Source organism: Anarrhichthys ocellatus, unplaced genomic scaffold (assembly GCF_004355925.1).
Source record: "Anarrhichthys ocellatus isolate YVR2014 unplaced genomic scaffold, GSC_Weel_1.0 scaffold11, whole genome shotgun sequence".
Classification (NCBI taxonomy): domain Eukaryota; kingdom Metazoa; phylum Chordata; class Actinopteri; order Perciformes; family Anarhichadidae; genus Anarrhichthys; species Anarrhichthys ocellatus.
In genome coordinates this window covers 12,549,078-12,570,058 of record NW_022280041.1, presented here as the reverse complement: position 1 = coordinate 12,570,058, position 20,981 = coordinate 12,549,078, and the positions used below count along the sequence as shown (strand labels likewise).

The 20,981-nt window shown below is 41.0% G+C and overlaps 1 protein-coding gene across 1 annotated transcript; it reads left to right on the top strand.

Annotated features, from left to right (window-relative positions):
- Window positions 1-2,447: 2,447 nt before the first annotated feature.
- htra3b (HtrA serine peptidase 3b) lies at window positions 2,448-17,994 on the top strand. The gene is made up of 10 exons (XM_031851025.1): window positions 2,448-3,178; window positions 7,998-8,097; window positions 8,176-8,308; window positions 9,197-9,286; window positions 12,034-12,228; window positions 12,376-12,408; window positions 12,688-12,802; window positions 12,892-12,949; window positions 13,828-13,920; window positions 14,043-17,994. The coding sequence occupies exons 1-10, from the start codon at window positions 2,764-2,766 to the stop codon at window positions 14,209-14,211; spliced, it is 1,401 nt and encodes a 466-aa protein (XP_031706885.1). The 5' UTR covers window positions 2,448-2,763; the 3' UTR covers window positions 14,212-17,994.
- The last annotated feature ends 2,987 nt before the right edge of the window (window positions 17,995-20,981 follow it).

Below are 20,981 nucleotides of genomic sequence, written 5' to 3'. Positions count from 1 at the left end.
TCATACTCTCCGCTTTGCTGAGAACCCTTTTTCTTTTTAAGAAATATTTCGAAAAGTTGGGAAATACGCTAACCCAGTAGACCACTGCTGGTGTCTTATCTGAAACGTCACTAAATTGAAGTCGAAGTTCAAGTCACGAATACATAACGTTACATTATGCAATCTTCTTACCTAATGTCGTGAATGCAAGGTAACTTACTCAACTACGTAACAAATGTATTTATTCTGACCAGAAATCTGACCAACGAGAAAGAAAGTATATAAAATATATTTCCCAAACGTCAAACTATTCCTGTAACAAAAATGATGTTCTGACTGACTATTTATCTCCTGTCACTTTTGCGGTTTTCGATGTTATGCGACCATCAATGTAACTCAACATAGATGTTTCAAAGTAAAAGTTTTCCAGCCCGAGATGGTTTTTTTTTATGTATAAAATTCTGATGGAAATTAAAAATTTCATTGACAGCAAAGTGGAATTAAGTTGTGAAAGAGAAACTTTTTTTTTGTTAAAAAGGAAGTATTGCGTGACCCCAATCAATGATTCTTAAGCTGGCCATAACGAGTGACATGGCCTTTTTTTATTTGAGCTGGCCACGCCCCTGCCGGCTTTGATATGAGAATAAATGTCGAACACATTGTACTTTTACCAGACCACACGTTTCCTGTGGTCATATTCATGGATGTATGTTGAGGACTGGGTGGACTCAAAGATGGCACCCATTTCTTCCAATTGAAGTTGCAAGTCCATACATACGCTAAAGGGTTTTCTCTCTTCCTGGTTGTTGTTTTTCTAGTGTCTGTAAAGTTTTTAATGACACTAAACCTTCATGATGCACACATTGAATGGTAATACAAAATAAATATTAATGTTTTTGTTTGCTGTTGGTGTGCTGTCAACAATTTTACAAATGTCTTTTTTATAATGGAGGTCTATGGGCAAAATGCTTTTTGGGCCCCCATCTCATTACAAGTATATAAGCCACAAAGTGGCAGCACCACTGACCTTCACGCCACATCAAACTCTGACTCAAGATAGCTACATTGTTATCTTGGGATAACGGTCTGTAATGTTAAATGAAAAACTTTAGGTTTAGCCACAGCTGCTCTAGGTTTCCTTTTCTCACAGGAAGTAGAAAAACAAAAGTCGGAATCACCTCTGGAGTGAACCAGCACCTTTAAAAGTAGGTTTAAATGTGTGTGTGCGTGTGCTTGTGTGTGACTGCATGGTCTGGTCGTCTTAAATTGCCCTTACAAGGGGACAGTATGAAAGCACGTCCAGTCGTCCACATATCCCCAGTCTGCACCCAAGAATGGCTTCATGTTTTGGAAAAAAAGGGGGGAAAAAAGAAAAGCAGCAAGCACATGAAGCTGAGTTCTGTCTCTGGGATTCAAGGGTCTGTGTAGTGGAGCCGACTCATTGGTTGAGAGGGCTTACAGTTCTACGCCATAATTTGGCTCACATGGGCTGCTGACGTCAAACATTTAAGGATGTCTCAAATGTTCCTGAACAGACGATCCATCAAAAGAATGACTGGAGTTGGGGTTAAAGGAAAATAATGTATGTCGGTGCATTGACCCGCCAACCACTAACTAACTACCAATATTGCGTCATTTTTTTAGAATCTACAAATTACATTTCCTCATTTATGGAAAGTTTAAAGTTACTACCAGGAACTTTCCTTTTTTGATGATATTTGGCCGTCCCCATGGTGGTGTTTTTGAGCACCAGACTCCCTTTAGAAAAACTCTCATTTTACTGCAGGATGTCTGACAGTGTTCCATGCTCAGTCCTGGTTCTGGTTCTCCCAGTGCCTCCCTTCCCTCCAGCAGGTCCAGCAATACGGCCTGGGGCTCTGGCAATGTGGTGTTGGTGTTGGCTACCAGCGGGGACCGGAGGAGTTTCTGGTGAACCTGCATAGTTTCATTTGATTTTGTGCGGAATCTGACGCGGTGTCACCGATGACGAGAATTAATAATAACTATATAGAAATAGACCATGGTCTCATTTACTGATGGAGGTCTTATAGAGGATCAGGATTAAACTGAGACTGATTCATAACCAGTTAAAAGTTTCTCACAACTTTGAATACAAAACACTATAAAACAATCAAGGCAATACAAATATGTTCTATGGTAATTCATAATGAGAAGTTAAAGCAAAAAAACTTTGCTATTGCTATTTTAACATAATACATGAAATCTATTAAAATTGATAGAAAATCGTTGGTGCATTAAGGGGACCTCAGAACTTCAACAGCCTCCCTCATTACTGCACCCACTAGACCTGCCAAAAATGTATGACGGCAGGATGATTCTGAGGTCATACACGGTAACATCGGAGCTCCTTCGCCACGCCTCCAAGAGCGCAGCTCCCTCCCACATCTCCTCCCTCTCTCCAGCCTCGCTGCTAGAGGCGCTCCTCCTGCCAACTGAGTGGATGTGCATTGGACAGACAGAAAACACCCAGTTTCACTTCACTGGATGCTTTCTACCAACAGCTGGTTCGCCGCTGGACGCGCAATTACGCACGGCTGCAAAATAACAATAACAGACTCACTGTCCAATTTTAAATATCAGGATCGCTTTATTCTGATGTATTTTTCAAAACTAAGGGGACGTTTGTCTTTCTGTCTTCCGTGTGTGTGGATTTCTTTCTGCAACGTCCCCAGAAAGTGATGAGCAGTGCGGAGCCAGGGATTGTGATCTCCGCGTAAACTTCTCTTCTCTTCGTCTCTATCCGCTGAAAATCTTCCATTAAGAATGCAAGTCCTCCTATACACAGCCGTGTTCCTGTACCTCAAGGAGTCCGCCGGCGCACAGCCAAAAGACAAGTGTCCGACGCGGTGCGATGTGAGTACCTGTCCGAGCCCCGGCTGCCCCAGCGGCTACGTGCCGGACCGCTGCAACTGCTGCCTGGTGTGCGCCCAGGCGGAGGGAGAAATGTGCGGACGCAAGGACGACCTGCCTTGTGGGGACGGACTGGAGTGCAAACACCCGGGGGGCAAGCGGCTCTCCAAGGGCTTCTGTCGGTGCAGGTTCCGCCTGGACGTGTGCGGCAGCGACGGGAAGACGTACGGCAACGTGTGCCAGCTGAAGACGAACAGCTGGAAGGCGCTGCAGCAGGGACTAACGGGCATCACCCAGGTCCAGAAGGGACCGTGTGAGAACAGCACAGGTACGATTTACGCATTGATGGCATCATTTAGTTAATCAGACAGTCGGTGAAGCACTGCAGGGCCGGACCAGATATTTGTAGGACCCTAAGCAGAGCCCTTTACAAAAACTACTTTGATTTTCTGTTATATTATCTTCAGAAATAAATTAGAATAGAATAGAATAGAATAGAATAGTACTTTATTCATCCCCAAGGGGAAATTTGTCTGTGGCAGCAGCAAACAGGGTTACACAATAAAATAAAAATATTAAGTGTAGAAAATGCACAATATATACAATGTAATAAAATAAAATAACCGAGCAATTATATTAATAAGCCAACTTTTATTTCAAAAAGGAGAAAATAAAAATAAAAATATATGTTGTAGAAAAACAGCAATACCTTCTCCAACAATTTTCCCATCGCTGGTGACGAAACCAAAATGCTTCGTCCAATACTTCTCTGATGGTTCGATGTTTGCATCAAAGTACAGTACAACAGTTGCCTTGTTTGCCAATAAGTCACTGGGGCATCAATAGAGCAGAGCTTTGGCCTTCCCAGTAGAGTAGACAACCTGTTGACTTTTATGTAACTAATTATGTTATGTCTCCGTTAAAAGAAACATTATGTGCCAATCCATCCGTCATCTTAAATGTATCCGGATAAAATCCAAATGAGATTTAAGACACTTTCATTTACACTTAGCCACATACGTAAGTCTCTGTTGGTGGTACATCAGGGTTGGCCCTCCTCTGTTTGGGAACAAAAAACACCAGAAAAAAAAAACTTCTGCACTTTAGCACTTCACCGATAACAGTTGTTTTTACTTGCTGCTATTTCTGAGGCCAAAAGTGAGCCTCAGTCTGCTGTCATTAGAGTCGAAATGTGTTTCCCACAATCATGTTGACTCATCGGTAGAGTGTGCGGTCCGGGCCTTAACCCCCACCTCAACAAACCGCCCTGTCTCCACACTAATAAGAGCCAGATTAATAAGGTCACCAGAGTAATGATTCACAGCAGCAATAAATACTGGTTAGAGGGCAGGTGCAGGTTTAACAGCCTGTTAAAGCGGCCCAGAACCAGTTATTTGGAATGAACCACACCTCTTGTAAAGAGATGTTCGTCTGTCCTGGAGACTGACCTAGATAATTCCCTCAACCCAAACACAGAGTTCATGTACAGGCCTTTCTCCGTAAACAACGTTCCTCATGTAAGGGGCAACCAGATCTACATTCTAGAAGTTTATAATGGATAGCAATATTAGTCAGTTGATACATCGAACCACTTTGGTTTGGAGTAAAATATCTTGGCAGCTATTGGGTGGATTGCCAAGAACTTTTGTACATAGACTGGTTGTCCCCAGAGGATGAAACTTAAAGATGATCTGATCTGATTCGATGATCTCCCAGTATTAATTAGCACTGAAAAGTTGCAGATTTATACATACCAATTTGTGCCTAACTATTGTTTTTAACCGAGCTGATTGCAGGAAATGCCTTTTGCTACCTAAGCGATTGTTTATTACTTGCGACCCCGACCGGCCGGTTAAGAGGAGTGAGGAGTCAGCAGCCAATGACGGTATAAAACAGTCAATAAAATGTTTTTCAAAAATTGTGAATCACCACAACTATTAGAGGGCCTTGAAAGGAGCATAAAAAATATATATCAGGCTGATGGGTCCAGCAGTATGGGAGATTAGCTGTTGACAGACACACACGCACACACACACACACATGACCGAACGCATAATCTCCCCACAGGCTTACGACCTGGCAGAGATAATAAATATGGTGTGCATGATGGCAGAAACACACACACATACAAGCACACACATGGCCAGTATCTTGTGGACCAGTTCCAGCATCTGCTGTTTTACAGTCATTCTCCTGTCCACACTTCTGCACATGTTCCTCATTTCCTCTGTCACACTGATATACAGGCTCCTACCCACAGCTCTCCAGTTTATTAGACTGCCGTCACCATTCAAAACATAGCGGGGAGAAAAGTTACTGGCCGTTAAATAATCATCCTTCCTTCACTACATGTTTTACTTTCTTCGTTTGTCTCACTTTCTCACCATCTCTCCCTCTCACAAGCTTAACTTGTAAAAGTAGAGCACGACGGCTGCTTGGAGGAAGCGTTTCACAGACTGCAGCTAAATACATTCACCACACTGTTCCAAACAAAGGGAGAGGGTCAGTTTCATCTCCTCCAGCCACTGAGTTCAGCTCTGCACACTGTGAAAGGCCACTTGCAGACAGTTTTGTTGTCTTTTACATTTACGAGCTTTAGTGTGTTGAAGCTAAAAGACGAAGCGCAAACTTCACTCGTCAAGCTTGTATTTTCTTACATTGAATAACATTGAATTCCCCAGAGAATTCTACAGTTTGACTCCACACGTTGTAATACACATACGAATGTAATGAGTTATAAAATCAAATTCCTTTCTGTGATCATCATCAGCTGATTAATTCCTGCAATTTGTCAGGCAATAGTCTATGTTTTTGTTCAAAACGTAGCTATGTGTTGTAATTAATTGTTACATTTGCCTGATGCTGACGTTAAAGGAACAGTCAGAGAAAACATTTGGAAGCATCCTATTAAGTACAACACGTAGCCACAGTACATGTCGGGCCAGGATACGATGCGTTGGACGGACAGACGGACAGACCGTCTGTTCGGTGCTGATGAATGAAACAGATTGCTGCTGACTGTTACAATCATCCCCACAATCCCCTGCTCAAGGGGTTACAATCATCTGAAACACACACACACACACACACACACACACACACACACACACACACACACATACCAATGTGAGATATCAACTGAGGAAACAGGAAGTCCCTGCAGCCCAGAGTTGTGGCAGACTCTATTTACATTTCCCTTTGATCACAAACCCTTTATTTTGTCAAGGTTTTAAAGGGTATGTGGCTGGCACACACACACACACACACACACACACACACACACACACACACACACACACACACACCATGTCACTGGAGCGTTGCATGCTTACGGGCGTGGCTAACTAAAAATATATGGGTGACTGACCTGCAAGTCCCAACTCCCAAATCGCTTGTGGTAAATCATTCAGCATCATTTTCTTTTACCAAGCAAGTTTGTCCCCCAAATCAGTAGCGGAGCTTTAAAACCTCGATTAATCAACTTAAATGTGTTTAGTACAGTTGTATTCTTGGGTCTTTCCCAAATGTCTCGTGTAAGTGATTCTAACTCCATTGCAGGTCATGACAGTTTTCGCATGTGTTGTTTTAAACACCCGCCCCTCTGCTCATTTATTTGAACTCTCTACCAGCAGCAACAGCAGTGTTTTCTCTCTTTCTTATGAAAGTGAACATTACCTTATTAATGGAAACAAACAAACATTTTGACTTGGGGCAGGGCTCTACTCCTGCCATGGGGATCTACGGCAATGTGGAAATTGAAGCTGCACTTAATACCAGTGGATCAAAAGACTGCGTGTGAGATGAAAGGCTTGTAGCGAAATAATCGCAGACTCTGCAGTTTAGCTTTGTGGAGATTTATTAATTGATTAGGTTTTTCCCTTTGAAGAAAATATTTGAATGGTGATTGAATGATATTTAAAGGCTGTGTATTAAGAAATGTGAAATCCTAAAGACCAGTTATGTCAAAAACATAAACCCACTGGCTACAGCATTTGGTTTGGATACTGTCTGTCATTTGAGAATCTTGTTTCAGTCTAAAATCACAAACCCTGAAAGCCAACTTGGCTCAGCAGTGTACAGTACTTTAGCAACAACGTGTAACTCATCATTACTGGTGGAGCAGTGAAGGAGGTTATGATCCTGGCAAAGCTAACTTGGTTTTCCATCAGTGCTGCCAGGTTTGTGCCACCAGGTGGGTTTGTTATTGTTTGGGTCGTGGAACAGAGGGGACTGCTTTGCAATGTCCTGACCCAGATTAACTCTCCTTACATTCGACTGTGTTCACTGCACATCAGGAAGTCAGCCAGAGAACTCCGTGAAAAAGGGTTTAGTTGCCACCATCAGAGGTTGTTAAGTATGGAGGCCCTAAAGGGTCAAAATGAGCTAGCTGCCTAGTATGTATCATCTTGTGTGGATTCCACTTTATAAACGGAAGTTATTACTATTGGTCCGAATCGGCTCACGACTCTTGCAGCTCTCTCTGAGCAGCTTCTTAGGAACCACATACAATCAAACAATTCATTTTAAAATGTCAGTCTGGCAACATCACCGTACAACACAAGCAACACTGCTTTGTGCCACTATGACAGTCTGATGGATGCAACATTCTGGGAAGTGCTGTTCCATTTAAGTGCTGTGGGTCAGTGGTGTGGTTCTAATCGTACTCGGTGTACTTCACCTGACATGAAGGTTTCTGTCATGATTGGTAACTATTCCTACACTGTCCACCCAGTGTTTAATGGAGTAGCGCAGGGGTCAGTCCTTGATTCCCATGCTAGTATTGGAGGTGTGCCTTTCTTTTAATCCTAATCATTTCAGTAGACTGGATGAACCTAAACAAATCTGAGATATTAATCTTTGCTAATCTTTCTACTGTTATTGTCAAAACATTCCGTTATCTAGCCATCTAATGCCGATGTGCAAGAATTTAGGACTCCGTTTTGACTTGTGTTTATGTTTGAGTTCACAAAAAGCTCATTTCCTGCCACCTTTACATCAATCCTTCCAGTTCACGACATTGAGAAAGTTACCCATGATTATTATTAGATTACTGGAACAGGCTTTCTTCTTGCTTATACCAGTCTTCATTTTATTTGATTATCCCTATATCAAAGTGTTGAAATACATAATTCTTCTTGCCAGTATAGGTCCTTCACATGCTGCCAGTCCTCGTTACAAGTTCAACTTCATAGCCGACGTGGTGGAGAAAATCGCCCCTGCTGTGGTCCACATCGAACTCTTCCTCAGGTACTGGCTGTGTGTACGTGTGTTTGGAGGGGTTGTGTTAGCATTTCAGTACAAACCATTGTTTTATTCACACCCCAGGCATCCTCTCTTCGGTCGGAACATCCCTCTTTCTAGTGGATCTGGGTTTGTGATGTCAGATAACGGACTGATTGTTACCAACGCCCACGTAGTATCCAGCACCACACCAGTGTCCGGTCAACAGCACCTCAAGGTAATGAAATACTGTTTTAATCATTTATGCTTCACTTTAAATGCTCACATTTCCCACATGCTTAGTCCTTACTAAGTCAACTCAAGTTGTATTGAAATTGATTTGCCAATAGTATCCTTGGGTGAAAAGAAGACTGTGAGGATGAATTAGAAAAAACAGAGCTGGAGTAAGGACATGGTCGGCCTTGCCTGACTCCATCCACAGTAAAAAGATACACCTACCAATACCTCTAAGGCTCACTGATGAACATGTTGTATCTTCTATGTAATCTGCACACAAACAGGAATGTAAAAACGACACATTTTGGTTGAAGGAGGAGTTACATGCTGGAACTATTTCTTAAAAAACATCAGTTTATCTTAGTGGCCAGCAGTTTCCCTCTACTTCCACTTCTTTATGCTATGCTAGGCTAACTGCGTCCTGACTCTAGTTCTGTACAAGGCGTTAATATGGATCTTCTCTTCTAACTCTCAGAAAGAAAACAATTATGAGAATGCACGTTTTTTAAATTGTTATTCAGGTTTCTTTCGTGGATTCATCCATTGTAACAGGGTTAACAATTTGATGTTAAATCCTCAATACTTGTCAATGTTTAGCACTCAAATGGACGAATATATCAACGTTTAACATTGGCACCAAATACTGGCTATTTGCAAATTCAAGATGTTGGCAATGACCTTAAAAGATGATATCTGGTTGAACCACCATTGGCTCAAACACAATTTAGCTCGGTTATTTAGAAGATGCATAGGGCACTGCAGAACATTGAGTGTTGGATAATACTATATCTGATACAAAGCTAACTTCAAAAATACGAATCAAACCAAATCCTATTCTATGAATTAGATTTCATTTGAGATGTTACATTTCTTCCGTTCTTCCTTGCAGGTCCAGATGCATAATGGTGATGTATATGAAGCCAACATCAAAGACATTGACAAGAAGTCAGACATCGCTACCATCAAAATCAATTCACAGGTAAGTGCACAGCTTTATGGGATGTTCTCAACTAGCAATAGATTAGAACGGAATGAAATAGTGTTGCTGCCGCTCTGAGATAGACCATCTACTCACATGAGAATAAACAAGCAACACAGAACCTTCAACTAAAAAAGTACTGGTGGAGGTAAAGTGGGGATATGCATCAGGGTAAATGTTCCATAGCATGGACGTTATATAGGGTGATGAATGTCCAATAAGGGACATATAGATGGAAAGATACAGGTGTCGATTACGCCTGTTTGCCAGAGAGGACAGACCAATAGTAATCTCCGCTGACTGAGACTGTCTCAACTTTTGTTCTGCACTTCAATAGGAAGGTGGATCTCTTTCTGTTGATGTTAAGTTGTTGACCGAGTTTGTTGATGAGATTTTTAAAAGGATATGTAAATGTATTTAAATGTAAATGATTCTTCAAGAAAAATACCTCGGGATTCATACTCTGCTACTCTCTCAGTATTCCTACCAATCAATGTGCATAGGTGAAAATTGTTCAAATCAATAAGCATTAGCTTTGTTTAGCCTGCATCAAGGACTAGCTAAAAATGGACTATTGTATTTTAAAAAGCACTAAAGGAAAGTTGTAGGTTCTCAACAGCAAGTTGTACAGAGTCAGAGGTATGGTACTATAGATCTGAAACTAGACTGGGGGCTCAAAACAGGATATTTGGAGGGAAATGCTTTGCATTGGTTATTTACCAGTGATTCCAGGATTTTTGTCAAGCAGGGAAGTTTATATATTGGCTGAAAATGTATTTAGATCTCCTATAATTATCATGTTGACTGTTTTCAACATGGTGGCCCAGTAGAGCCAACTATTTCATTTTACATCCAAACACTAGAATATGTTTCAGAAAACATTTGAGGCGAGAGAAAGGCAATGCAGTAAGAGATTCTTTATTCATATATGATTAGCCTAGTTTGACAGTTTGACCAGAGTTCACAAAGGTTCACAAGCTCTGTGCGTGGTGGATACTTGCTAATGCCATTAGGAGCATTAAAAGGAATATCTGTCTCATGTAATACTGTCATTACATAGTGACAGCTTGACCAAATATGATCAAAAGTTATTTTTATTAAAGTTATCAACTGTAGTTTTAAGGATAAACTGTGGATGTAAACAAACCAGTGTCTGTTTAAAATGATGTAGAACTCCAGCAGCGTGATGAGACTTTTCTGGCATTTCGCCAACATCAGCAGACTAAATATGTGTGTTTACAGTGTGTGTCTGACCAACAGTCAGAATCCAAAGCACCCTTGAGGTGACACCGAATACTTCCAGCAGACTGCACAGCAACACCCACAGCTCGCACCAGCTCAGGGATTATAGGCTTTTTTCTTAGTCTGCTCAATTCCCAAATTGTATTAGTTTGCTGATTTACTGCATCTTATGCTCATGTGAGATATTTATTTAATTTTCCAATAATATTTTTGAAGACTGCATCCTGCATATAGTTTTGCTGTAAAAGTAAATCTCTAATTACTAACCAAATTCTAATCGGTTCCACCTTGATCACCCTATCATCTTGTTCCAATAGTTTAGTGAAAGTATACCGTGTATACAGTATATATATATATACTGTGTAATGTATATATACATCACTGAACAATCATTGGACAATTCTTCGCCACACAAGATGTGTTTGTAGAGGTAAGGACACCGATGGGTGGGTTATCCAGTACAAAAATATCTGCTTTCGAAAACCAATATGAGTTGAACCTCAGTTGACATCTCTGCATTAGAGCTGAGAGAGCTGGATCGGGACCAGCACAGGGAGGAGTGAGAGAGAGAAACACGATCCAAAAGTGCTCCACCTTAAAGCAACCCTTCCTGCCCATTCCTCCTCTCCTTTAGTCACACCATCTGTCTGCTCAGCATGTGTTTCTACTCAGCTCCTTTTTCTCCCTTTCCCGTCTTCTCGTCATAGCCCCTCCCCCTTTTCCCTGTGTCTCCTTACAACCTGCTTTCTTTGGTATATATCGCACAGTATATTGCTGCATAGTGATACTTAAGGTCATGTTGGACTTTACAGATGTGCTTTTATTGACTGTGTATGTTTTACAGCCGTTATCATCATCATCAGGCTGTTATTCATGGTTTTCCATACTTCATTTAATTTGTCTTCATGTTCCAGACAGATTGTTGCTCATGTGAGGTTTTATAACCTCTATTTGCTATACTTGCACACTGGGTTCTTGGAACTGTTAAATTAGCAGTTAAAACTTTTGTCTGTCACAAACTGAAGTCATTGCAGTTTTTGTTTTAACACACATTGGGTTGTATTTCCTGAGTGTGAAACGTGTAAATGTACAGGCTTCTGGCACAAGGTCATTTTGTGTCATTTTGCGTATGGAAGATTCATGAGCAGAGGAGCAGCTGTGAAAGAGGAATGCAGCACAGATTAACGGAAAGTTCAATTTCTCACAAGCAGTATTATATTTTTGTACTTTTGCTCTCTAAGCATGCACATTTTATGACCAATAATGTTGAAGAGACGGAAAAACAAAAACTGCGTATGGAGGTGAACATTAAAAGTTATTGCCTCAATAATACTTTATGATTGTCTTTTACATTGCAGTGCAACCTCTGGTTTTGACCTCTGGGTTCAACAAGGTGCACGCCGCTATTTTATTTACAGCGAGATGTACCTGGTTAGCTTTCAGGCTTGAAACTAATATCCTACATCCTGCTACAGCGTTATCTTACCCTTTGTGCCTCCTCCCAGATGAAACTGCCCATATTGTTTCTGGGCCACAGTGCAGACCTGAGGCCCGGGGAGTTCGTGGTTGCCATTGGCAGCCCCTTCGCCCTCCAGAACACCGTCACCACAGGCATCGTCAGCACCGCCCAGAGAGACGGCAAGGAGCTGGGCCTCAGGGACTCCGACATGGACTACATCCAGACGGATGCTATAATCAACGTGAGAATACAGCAAGGCAGAAAACATGTGCTTTGAGTCAAAATGATTGTTTAGCGGTGCAGTAAGTTGTAAAAATGCCATATTGTACGTTGTGAGATTGTCCAGTTTTTACACTACAGTACTGTTGTTTTGTGTTTTCCTTCACAGTATGGGAATTCAGGAGGACCTCTTGTCAATTTGGTGAGCTTTTGGTTTCCTACCTCAAAGCTTGTTTGCTGTAAAATACCTTTCTCTCTCGCCTGGGTTTGGTTGTTCACTTCAAATACAAATTGCACAACCACTGCATTTGGCTTCGTGCTGGTGGCTTTGCACTAACAGCTTATTCTCGATCACACCAACCTAAGAAACCTTTTCTACGGTTGTACTATCTGTAATTTGCCTTGAGATAAAAAAATTACCCTAACATTCTGAAAATGTAAATGGTCATTGACTTTGTCCTGCTGCGTCTCTGTATTTGAGGATGGGGAGGTGATTGGCATCAACACCCTGAAGGTTGCAGCAGGAATCTCATTTGCCATTCCCTCCGACAGGATCACTCGCTTCCTCAACGATTCACTCGACAAGCACAGCAAAGGTGTGTCTGACAGTGATGTCATTGGGCCAGGATTAAACATCTTCAAGTGTCCCGCTGAATATACAGAAACTAACTGGAGTCTCTTTCAGATGTAAGGTCAATAAAGAAACGCTTCATTGGAATCAGGATGCTGACCATCACACCAGCGTAAGTCTAAACTAATGACAACTATTGTGTGAATAGGAAAAGAGATAACAATAGAGTGATGGCATCTTATGTTGTTAATTGAATAATCAATTTTCAATTTTGTCAAAATACTCAACTGCTGCCCTTTTTCAAAGTATGTTACATAATAGACCACAGGTTTCCAGCTCACAGCAGGTTACAGCAGCAGCATCTAAATCCACAGCTCTTGAAGTTATTGGACCACCCAACCACTGTAACAGGCCGTGGCTAACTATGAGGAATGTTTCTCCTTTCACAGGCAATTCAGTTTTTATTTTTGAAACCAGGCATATCTCAGCTTAATGGTAGCTTGTTTCAGCCATTTTGTTCGTCTTTGCTTGACCATGAGGATGCACTCTACATGCATCTCTTCAGTGCTTACGTGCCTTTGATTCTGTATATTGTAAACTTGGTAAAAGCTTCATGTATACCGCTGCCTCTCGCCGAAACTGTCTGTATTTAGAGGTTAGCTTAAATTGCAACATTTTCTCTCTCTGTGTAAATTGAATTGTGTGTGTTTTAGACTCGTGCTATTCATTGGTTTATGATTTTAGATCGGACAAGTATGGGTGGTTTTAGGGTGCCATCTGGGTCGCTCCTATAATTAAATCTGTTATGTGTTGAATTTGAAAATTTAGTTGTCAAACATTTTTTATCTTTGTTAAATTCATATTTTGTGTTATCTATCAGTCTGAGTCAGGACTCTGACACTTGAAAACAAGGCAATGAGGCTCTCATACATAAAGGTTAAATAAAGACACAGTATGTATTAGTATTTATACACCTTGTGGTTCCTGAACTTTGTTTAGATGATAATGAATGAAATGAATGATAATGATAATAATATTTGTTGGTTCCAGGTTGATTGAAGAGCTTAAACAGAACCCAGACTTCCCCGATGTTACCAGTGGGATTTATGTTCATGAAGTTGTACCTCACTCACCTGCACAGAAGTAGGTTTTTATTATATATTCATTCCTCAAACCAAAGCAGTATCCAGTCTGTTACTCATTTCTGAAGTAAAATGAATGCTTTACTTGTAACAGGCTCTATTCACTCCTCTCTTTGTCTCCAGAGGCGGGATCAAAGATGGTGACATTATTGTGAAACTGAATGGCAAACCGCTGATGGCCACGGCCGACCTGCAGGGGGCACTGCAGGAGGAGACAGCCCTTCTGCTGGAGGTCAGGAGGGACAATGATGATCTGCTCTTCAACATCGAACCTGACGTTATCATGCAGTAGACATCGGAAGCGCCTCTCTCATGTGGAGTTAGATCAACATGTAAGAACACGGTGGATGGTGGAAGCTCTGCATCAGTGCAGTGGAACTTTTGTCAAGCGCACACTTCTTCTGGTACTTTGGGAACTGGCTATTAACGGTACCAAAGTAAAAGAAGCCCATGGTGCAATGCAGTTTTGGTATCCAGGATGTACAGCTGTGCCTTCCATCTGCTCAGACCAGGTCAACGTTGGAACATGTCCATGTACACCCTACAGAATGGCATAAACCCAAACCCTATAATATATGTTATGTTTCACTTTGATTATACATTGTTGAACCAGTAGACACATTTGCTGTACAAGTATCTCAGAAATCTGATGTTCATATGAAGCAATCATGGCTCACATTCACATCATTCACATCACAAAAAGATAAAAGCAATGTTGATGAATGTACAGTTGAATTGATAATTTCCCATAATTTTATTTTTAAAACGATGGTGATTATGGTGAATTTGCTCTAAAGCAGTTTTCTGACTGGCAGACATGGTCAAAAGCTTCCATAAATAAATACAAGTCCACAAAACTCCAATGACCCCTCTAGTGTCCATCCAGAATCTGCATTGCTTCCCATCAGAACTGGTTTTTGTACTACTTTGCTGAATGGATGGATGGATACTGAGAGTCACTGGGTGTGGCTTGTGATTGCCAGTCTGACCCAAAAATAAATGCACCAATGGCAACTTCAATTTCAAATGAACAAACAGAATTGTATTGAATGATAGAGGTTAATAAGATCAAGTCTGTGTACGTCAAAGTATTCAAGTCATTATACATTAAAAACGTAGTGCAATCCTAACAATTCAGTCACCTTCATCAACTCTGCTTTCATCACTTATCATTTGACTATAGATGATTCTTAACAAAGTGTCTTGTGTCTTGCACAGTGGACTACACTTTGCACCATTTATTCACAAAAAAAAGGAAGAAAGGGTTTTAGTTTTAGTTTTGTCGATATTGGCATTTAATCATCAGCCAGTGTGGTCCACTGCAGATATGATGGACGGACCCTGACCTCAACGAGTGAGTGTTATTAAGAGGAACCATTACAGAGTGCTGCGGGGGGGGGGTTTGCTTAACAGTTGGGGAAACCTGCAATGAAACCTGATTTATTTTAGGTTTGATTAAAAGATAATGAATTTAGGCCAGGCAGCTTTCATTACAAAACTTTAAAACCCTTTATTGTAAATGACGATGACTTGCATTGTATCTTTTGCTGGAAGATAAGTTCCTATAGCCCCAAACAAAGTGCTGTAGTACAGCTTGAGTGTGGCTGGATGAAGGTGTATCTCAGATCCATCCAATCTGAGCCCTAAAGTTGTATCACCTCTGAAATACATTGGTTCTAATGGACTTCCTTGTTCTAGGTCTCAATCCTAAAAACCCTTAAAGAAATAATCCGACAAAAACATGCGAGACAGGCAATGCATAGCTTCCTCGATTTAATATTTGTTTTGGCAATGTTCCATCATGTTGACAACGTATGACAACTCATAAACCTGCATATCATGGAACTTACCAGTTAACAACTTGAGTTTACACTTCTTTGGAAGTTGAGGCATCAGTATGTTGTGCTTGTCAGATCATCTAACAGTCCCCAAACCAGAGGCGTTGACTCGGGTCACATGACTTGGACTCGAGTCAGACTCAAGTGACAAATCTGATGACTTTAAAAATGACTTAACAAAGACTTTCAACTCGACTTGATTAACACCAACGACTCCAAGTGACTTCACTGTCACCTGAAAATGGATAACTTCCCTCAAACCCAAAGATGAAAGATGATGTTATTTAAAAAGCATGCGCACGAAACTGATCAACTTCCCGGTACCGGTAGATGACTCTGACTGCTTCGGAGATGTTGGGTTAATTTACTTGATTTGTTTGGAACGATAATTTAGTCACGGAGAAATAACTAAACAAACTTTTTTTTGTGTGTATTGCCAAATCCCCGAAAAAGAACTCTCAACTCTAGACTCCGTTTTTTAGTGAATATTATTAGGACTTGCATTTGATTATCAGGACTTGACTTTTGTAGGGTGTGGTTTTACATTATACCTCCGGTACAGCTTTGCATTGTGGCTCTGATTACTGCTTGATTATTTGAGTGCATTCTGATATAGTGTTTTACTTGATTTCAGAGAAGCAGCTGTATGGGGCCATGATTCATGTATTGATGTGGGGGATTAACCATAAAAAAAATCTCAAACATGAAATTGTTGGATGAACATCTGGCTAGCACCCCAAGAACAAATAGGCAATCCTCTACACCACGAATCAATTCATTTCCCTTCATTTAGTGAATCAACTAACGTTAACACTATTCATTCCCAGAAGTTGACACTTAATTCCCCAGATCCACTTTGTTTTTAACCAATCCGACAACAAGTTGCAGGAAAAAACATGAAGAACTAACAATACGTTACACAGCACCAGTTGGTGCCATTTACTCTGTTAAAAAGGCATTTCATTGGGCGAAGAGCACATAAGGACTTCTTTAGGACTCAAAACTCAAAGTTTAGGGCTTTGTCAGTCTTGACTCAGGACTTGCCTGTCTTGACTTGGGACTTGAGTGTAAAGACTAGACACTCTTGTGATTTGTGAGACAATGACTTGGTCTCACCTCTGCCTGAAACATCTTCCCCCAACTTTGTTATGATTTAGGTGGGCTGTAAAAGTATGAACAATTCATATAGGTATGGGCAGGGTTTGAAATTCTCCCTCAAGCCCCCTTTCTTCATTTTTACTTAAATATGTGAGTCACCTTTCAACAACTGAGGACAAGACTACGGATGTCTTTGAGGATTGGTTGTGCCGTTTTCTCCATTTGAATGATACATCATGTCTCGCCCCTCTGGTTGAGGATGAGAGGACAAAAGGTTGTGGGCCTACCTGACCCCCAGTGAGCTTGACTTGTTCAAGCCTCCAGGGAAGCACCAGGCTTTGGAGCAATTTTACACAGTGGCCAAATGGTGGAATTACAATTTCCGGGTCCGTCACGTTTTTAGGTAAACCAACTGCCCAGTACGAACAAATGAACAGCCATTATTTAAATGATCAGGTCCTAAAAGTTGTAAAATACACTAATTGCCAAATCCAGAGTTATCTTCCTTCCTCCATTCATGTGAATGAGCCTGAGAGCGAGGCTGGACCAGGAGGCAGGGGAAAGAAAACAGTGCTTAGTTTGGTGCTGGGCAGGAGATGTACAAGTGTTAATTCTCTGTGGATCCGTCACTAGGAGTGACCTCTTTCATATACTCATTTGATCCATTTTACTATAGAACGACTGCTTTAGCATAGCTTTAAGACTGACTGTTTGTGCTCAAGCTAAGAATAATCCCAGACTTATCTCCGTACTGGACACAGAGATGAAATTGAACTTTTGTCTAATTGTTGGCCAACAAAGGCATGTCCCCTTATGTTACCGAAAGTAGGGAATGGGTCATTTTCCATGACGTTGTCACATGCAAAAGACTGCACCACAGCTGCTGGGCCTCTATAATAAACACACGGTAAACATTTAGTAGGGTGAATTACAAATTGTAAAACACTAATATTAATTTGAGTGCAGTTGCCAAATTTGATGCTTTGTGTCAAATTGTATTTTCAGGTACCACAGTGAACTCAACGTGTAAGTTTGAGAGAGTGTTCGAGCAGATATTAAACATTGTGATGTTATCTATGGTTGTTGGTTGGCAGGTTTCTTTATTGCTGTAAGTTGTCCTTCCATAACCAAATGTGAACCACATGTGCTGATTAAGTTTAAACGATGTACTCTGTTGGAATGAAGAGCAGAAAATGTGAGCAGATTTTTTGACATAGTCTCACCACTGCGGCTGCTCTGGTTCATGACCCTTTGTGCTTTTAGTATGAAACCAAATGTTTACATGTACGTCGCCAACAAGGCATTTCTCTATATCAGCTTTTGGCAGTTGCTTTTTCCACCAAATAAAGTTTTCACAAAGCAAAAGTGTTTTATTATTATCTGTAGTCTTGAAGGGGCAGAATTCCAAATTCCTCATCATTTAGCCTTCAAATCTAGGTCGCAGGCAATGACTCATGGGACTTTCTTTGCAGCACAGTAGTACAATACCTCACTGTGTGGAAACATGGCTGAGCTCTCCTCATGGCCAGCCATAAACATTCCGAAGTGGAAACAAGCCTCCCATGCTGGAATGCAGAGGGGTGAAAACAGGAAGGAAACTCTTTTTGGGGTTCAGAGATAAAGTCTCTGCAGACAGACGGTGATCATTTTCAGACACAATCAATCTTTCCTGCAGCTCTCGACAGGTCATGACTTTATTTAACACAGTGGGCAGTCTCGCACAGCGACGTGGCCAACATTTTCTGTTTCATTGTAAAAGTAAAAAGACCAACTTTTGAACTCAATATGTTAGAACTGTCTTTGTTATTCTAAATGTCTAATGTAGTACATTAATACCTTTTATGTAGGAATCCTAAATATATTCAGTACTCACGCGACAGGCAATTACAATCTTACAAAATATATTAATTCAATTTATATTAATATTTTAATTTATATTCAAATTAATTATTTTATGTCATAAATTGAGTCACTTCCTGTTTTGCCATTTTTCCCGATCAACTGGCATTGGGTTTGAGTGTCAAAACACAACATTTAACAAAAAAATGCAACATTTCAGGAAACGACACATTTCACAAAACAGAACAACATTTCAACAACATTGAATTGAAGAAGTTCAACATGTTTCACACATTGGGTTGTCTGGTGGTTCGATCCCCGCCTCCTCCAGTCCATGTCTACGTGTCCTTGAGCAAACTTTGAACTGCAAACTGCTCGTTCAGTGGACATGTGTTCGGATACGTGTGGGTGTGAATGCTTAGTTAAGTCCTGATGGGTGGGGCATAATATAAAAAATATAGTATGGCATGAAAATATCATAAAGAATTTCACTGTATAGTATACCATAAAAGTTTTGTATAAACATCATTTAGTGTGCCATAAAAAATGATGTCATAGTAGTACAGCTCAAGCTCTCTCTGCCTGCTCCTTCCACCATCAACAAACCATGTTCAAATTGCAAGCTTTTGCAAGTCCTGCTTTTGGGTCTTAAAAAATGTTTACATAACGAGTATGTGATCAAATGAATAATATAGTATATATGTATAGTATAGTCATAACATAGCACTGTCGCCTCACTGCAAGAGGAGCCAGGCTTCGGGTAGACGGGCCTTCTGTGTGGAGTTTGCATGTTCTTCCTGTGGCAGCGTGGGTTCTCTCCGGGTTCCTCCCACAGTCCAAAGACATGCAGCTTAGGTTAGTTGATGATTCTAAATTGCCTGTAGGTGACGTGAGCATGAATGGTTGTCTGTCTCAGCCTTGCAACCTGTCATATGTCATAGCCATATTTTAAGCCATAAAGAAGTGATAAGGAGAAATGAAAAATATATTTTTTTAAATCTCAAGGTATTGTAAGGGGCTGAGTTCCAGGGTAATTAGAGGCGTATACATTCCAGCCAGAAGGCTCCACCCACTCCTTCAGGAGAGCTTTGGGATGAGGTGTGGGAAGGAACACACCTGGAGCTGATCTCCTCATCAGGGAGATGAATAAAGGTGACGCAGGAAAGCTGATCAGAGAGAGCATGCGGAGAGCATGCTGCGGGAGGAGCAGGGTCACGCCTTCCTAAGGTCTCCGATTGGAGAGGATTGAGACCGGTAGGCCGGCTAGCAGCCCGGCTGAAACAGTTTAGTTTTGTGCTAGAGCTCTGGACTGAGCTAGGTTTTTCAGTTTTTGTGTTACTTGGAGTTTATTTCATTAAAGATCCTGAAAACTGCAGAACTGACTCTGCCTCTAAATGCTGTGCTGGCACTATTTCCTGTGTCCTCCGTACAATCCTGTTACAGCATGCAATGAAAATGTCATAGTATAGAACTCTGCTTTGGTTTTGTAGACGTCAAAGACATTTTCTCTACCATACAGAAATGAGTGTATGTAATTAGTGTGTTTTGGTATTTGAATTATAATGACATTATTCTCAGACTTGCCACAGTTGCTGGTTTGTGCCAGTGCTGCTCTTCCTCTGTAGAGCTGAGTACCAAGGGCCAGACCTCGGAGCCTTCAAACATAATTACGGCCCTGCTCTTACTGAAATATTACAGATATCATTCGCAAGAGGTAAGAAAAGCATAAATTATAAATCAGAGCATTGAAATGAACTTTTACAGCTGCAGTATATGTATAGTACAGAACTCTCATCTGAAGTGTGTCCTGCAGAAGGCCGTACAACTGTGAGAAACTCACAGTATGATTCATTAGAGTGGAGTAACACTGACCTATATCCTGGATAGAGTTGTGTTGCAGATGACTGGCACAAAGTCAGAATGCAAGAACAGCAAGGATGTCGAGACAAAGCAGCAACTTGTTGAGGCAATGAAGGCCAACCCACTAATCAATTCCTCAGATGTTTGGTGGGTATAGATCTTACTTCCACCGTTCCATTCTGTAGTATAGTATGCTGTTAGCCCACAAACCTCACACTGAGTGAGTTTTTCGGAGCAAGAGAAGGCAGTTGTGAGTGTTGGCAGTTGACGCAAGGAGTTAAGATATTTACAACTAAGCCTAAATGGTAAATTAACTTGTACTTGTATAGCTCTTTTCTAGTCTTCCGAACACTCAAAGCGCTTCAACACAACATGTCATCATTCATCATTGATACACCGATGACCGGGGCTACCATTCAAGGTGCCA

Coding starts and splice junctions, on each gene's coding strand:
- htra3b (XM_031851025.1), top strand. CDS start 2,764: ATGCAAGTCCTCCTATACACAGCCGTGTTCCTGTACCTCAAGGAGTCC. Junction 3,179..7,997: donor ACCGTGTGAGAACAGCACAG/GTACGATTTACG, acceptor TTGCCAGTATAG/GTCCTTCACATGCTGCCAGT. Junction 8,098..8,175: donor CACATCGAACTCTTCCTCAG/GTACTGGCTGTG, acceptor TTCACACCCCAG/GCATCCTCTCTTCGGTCGGA.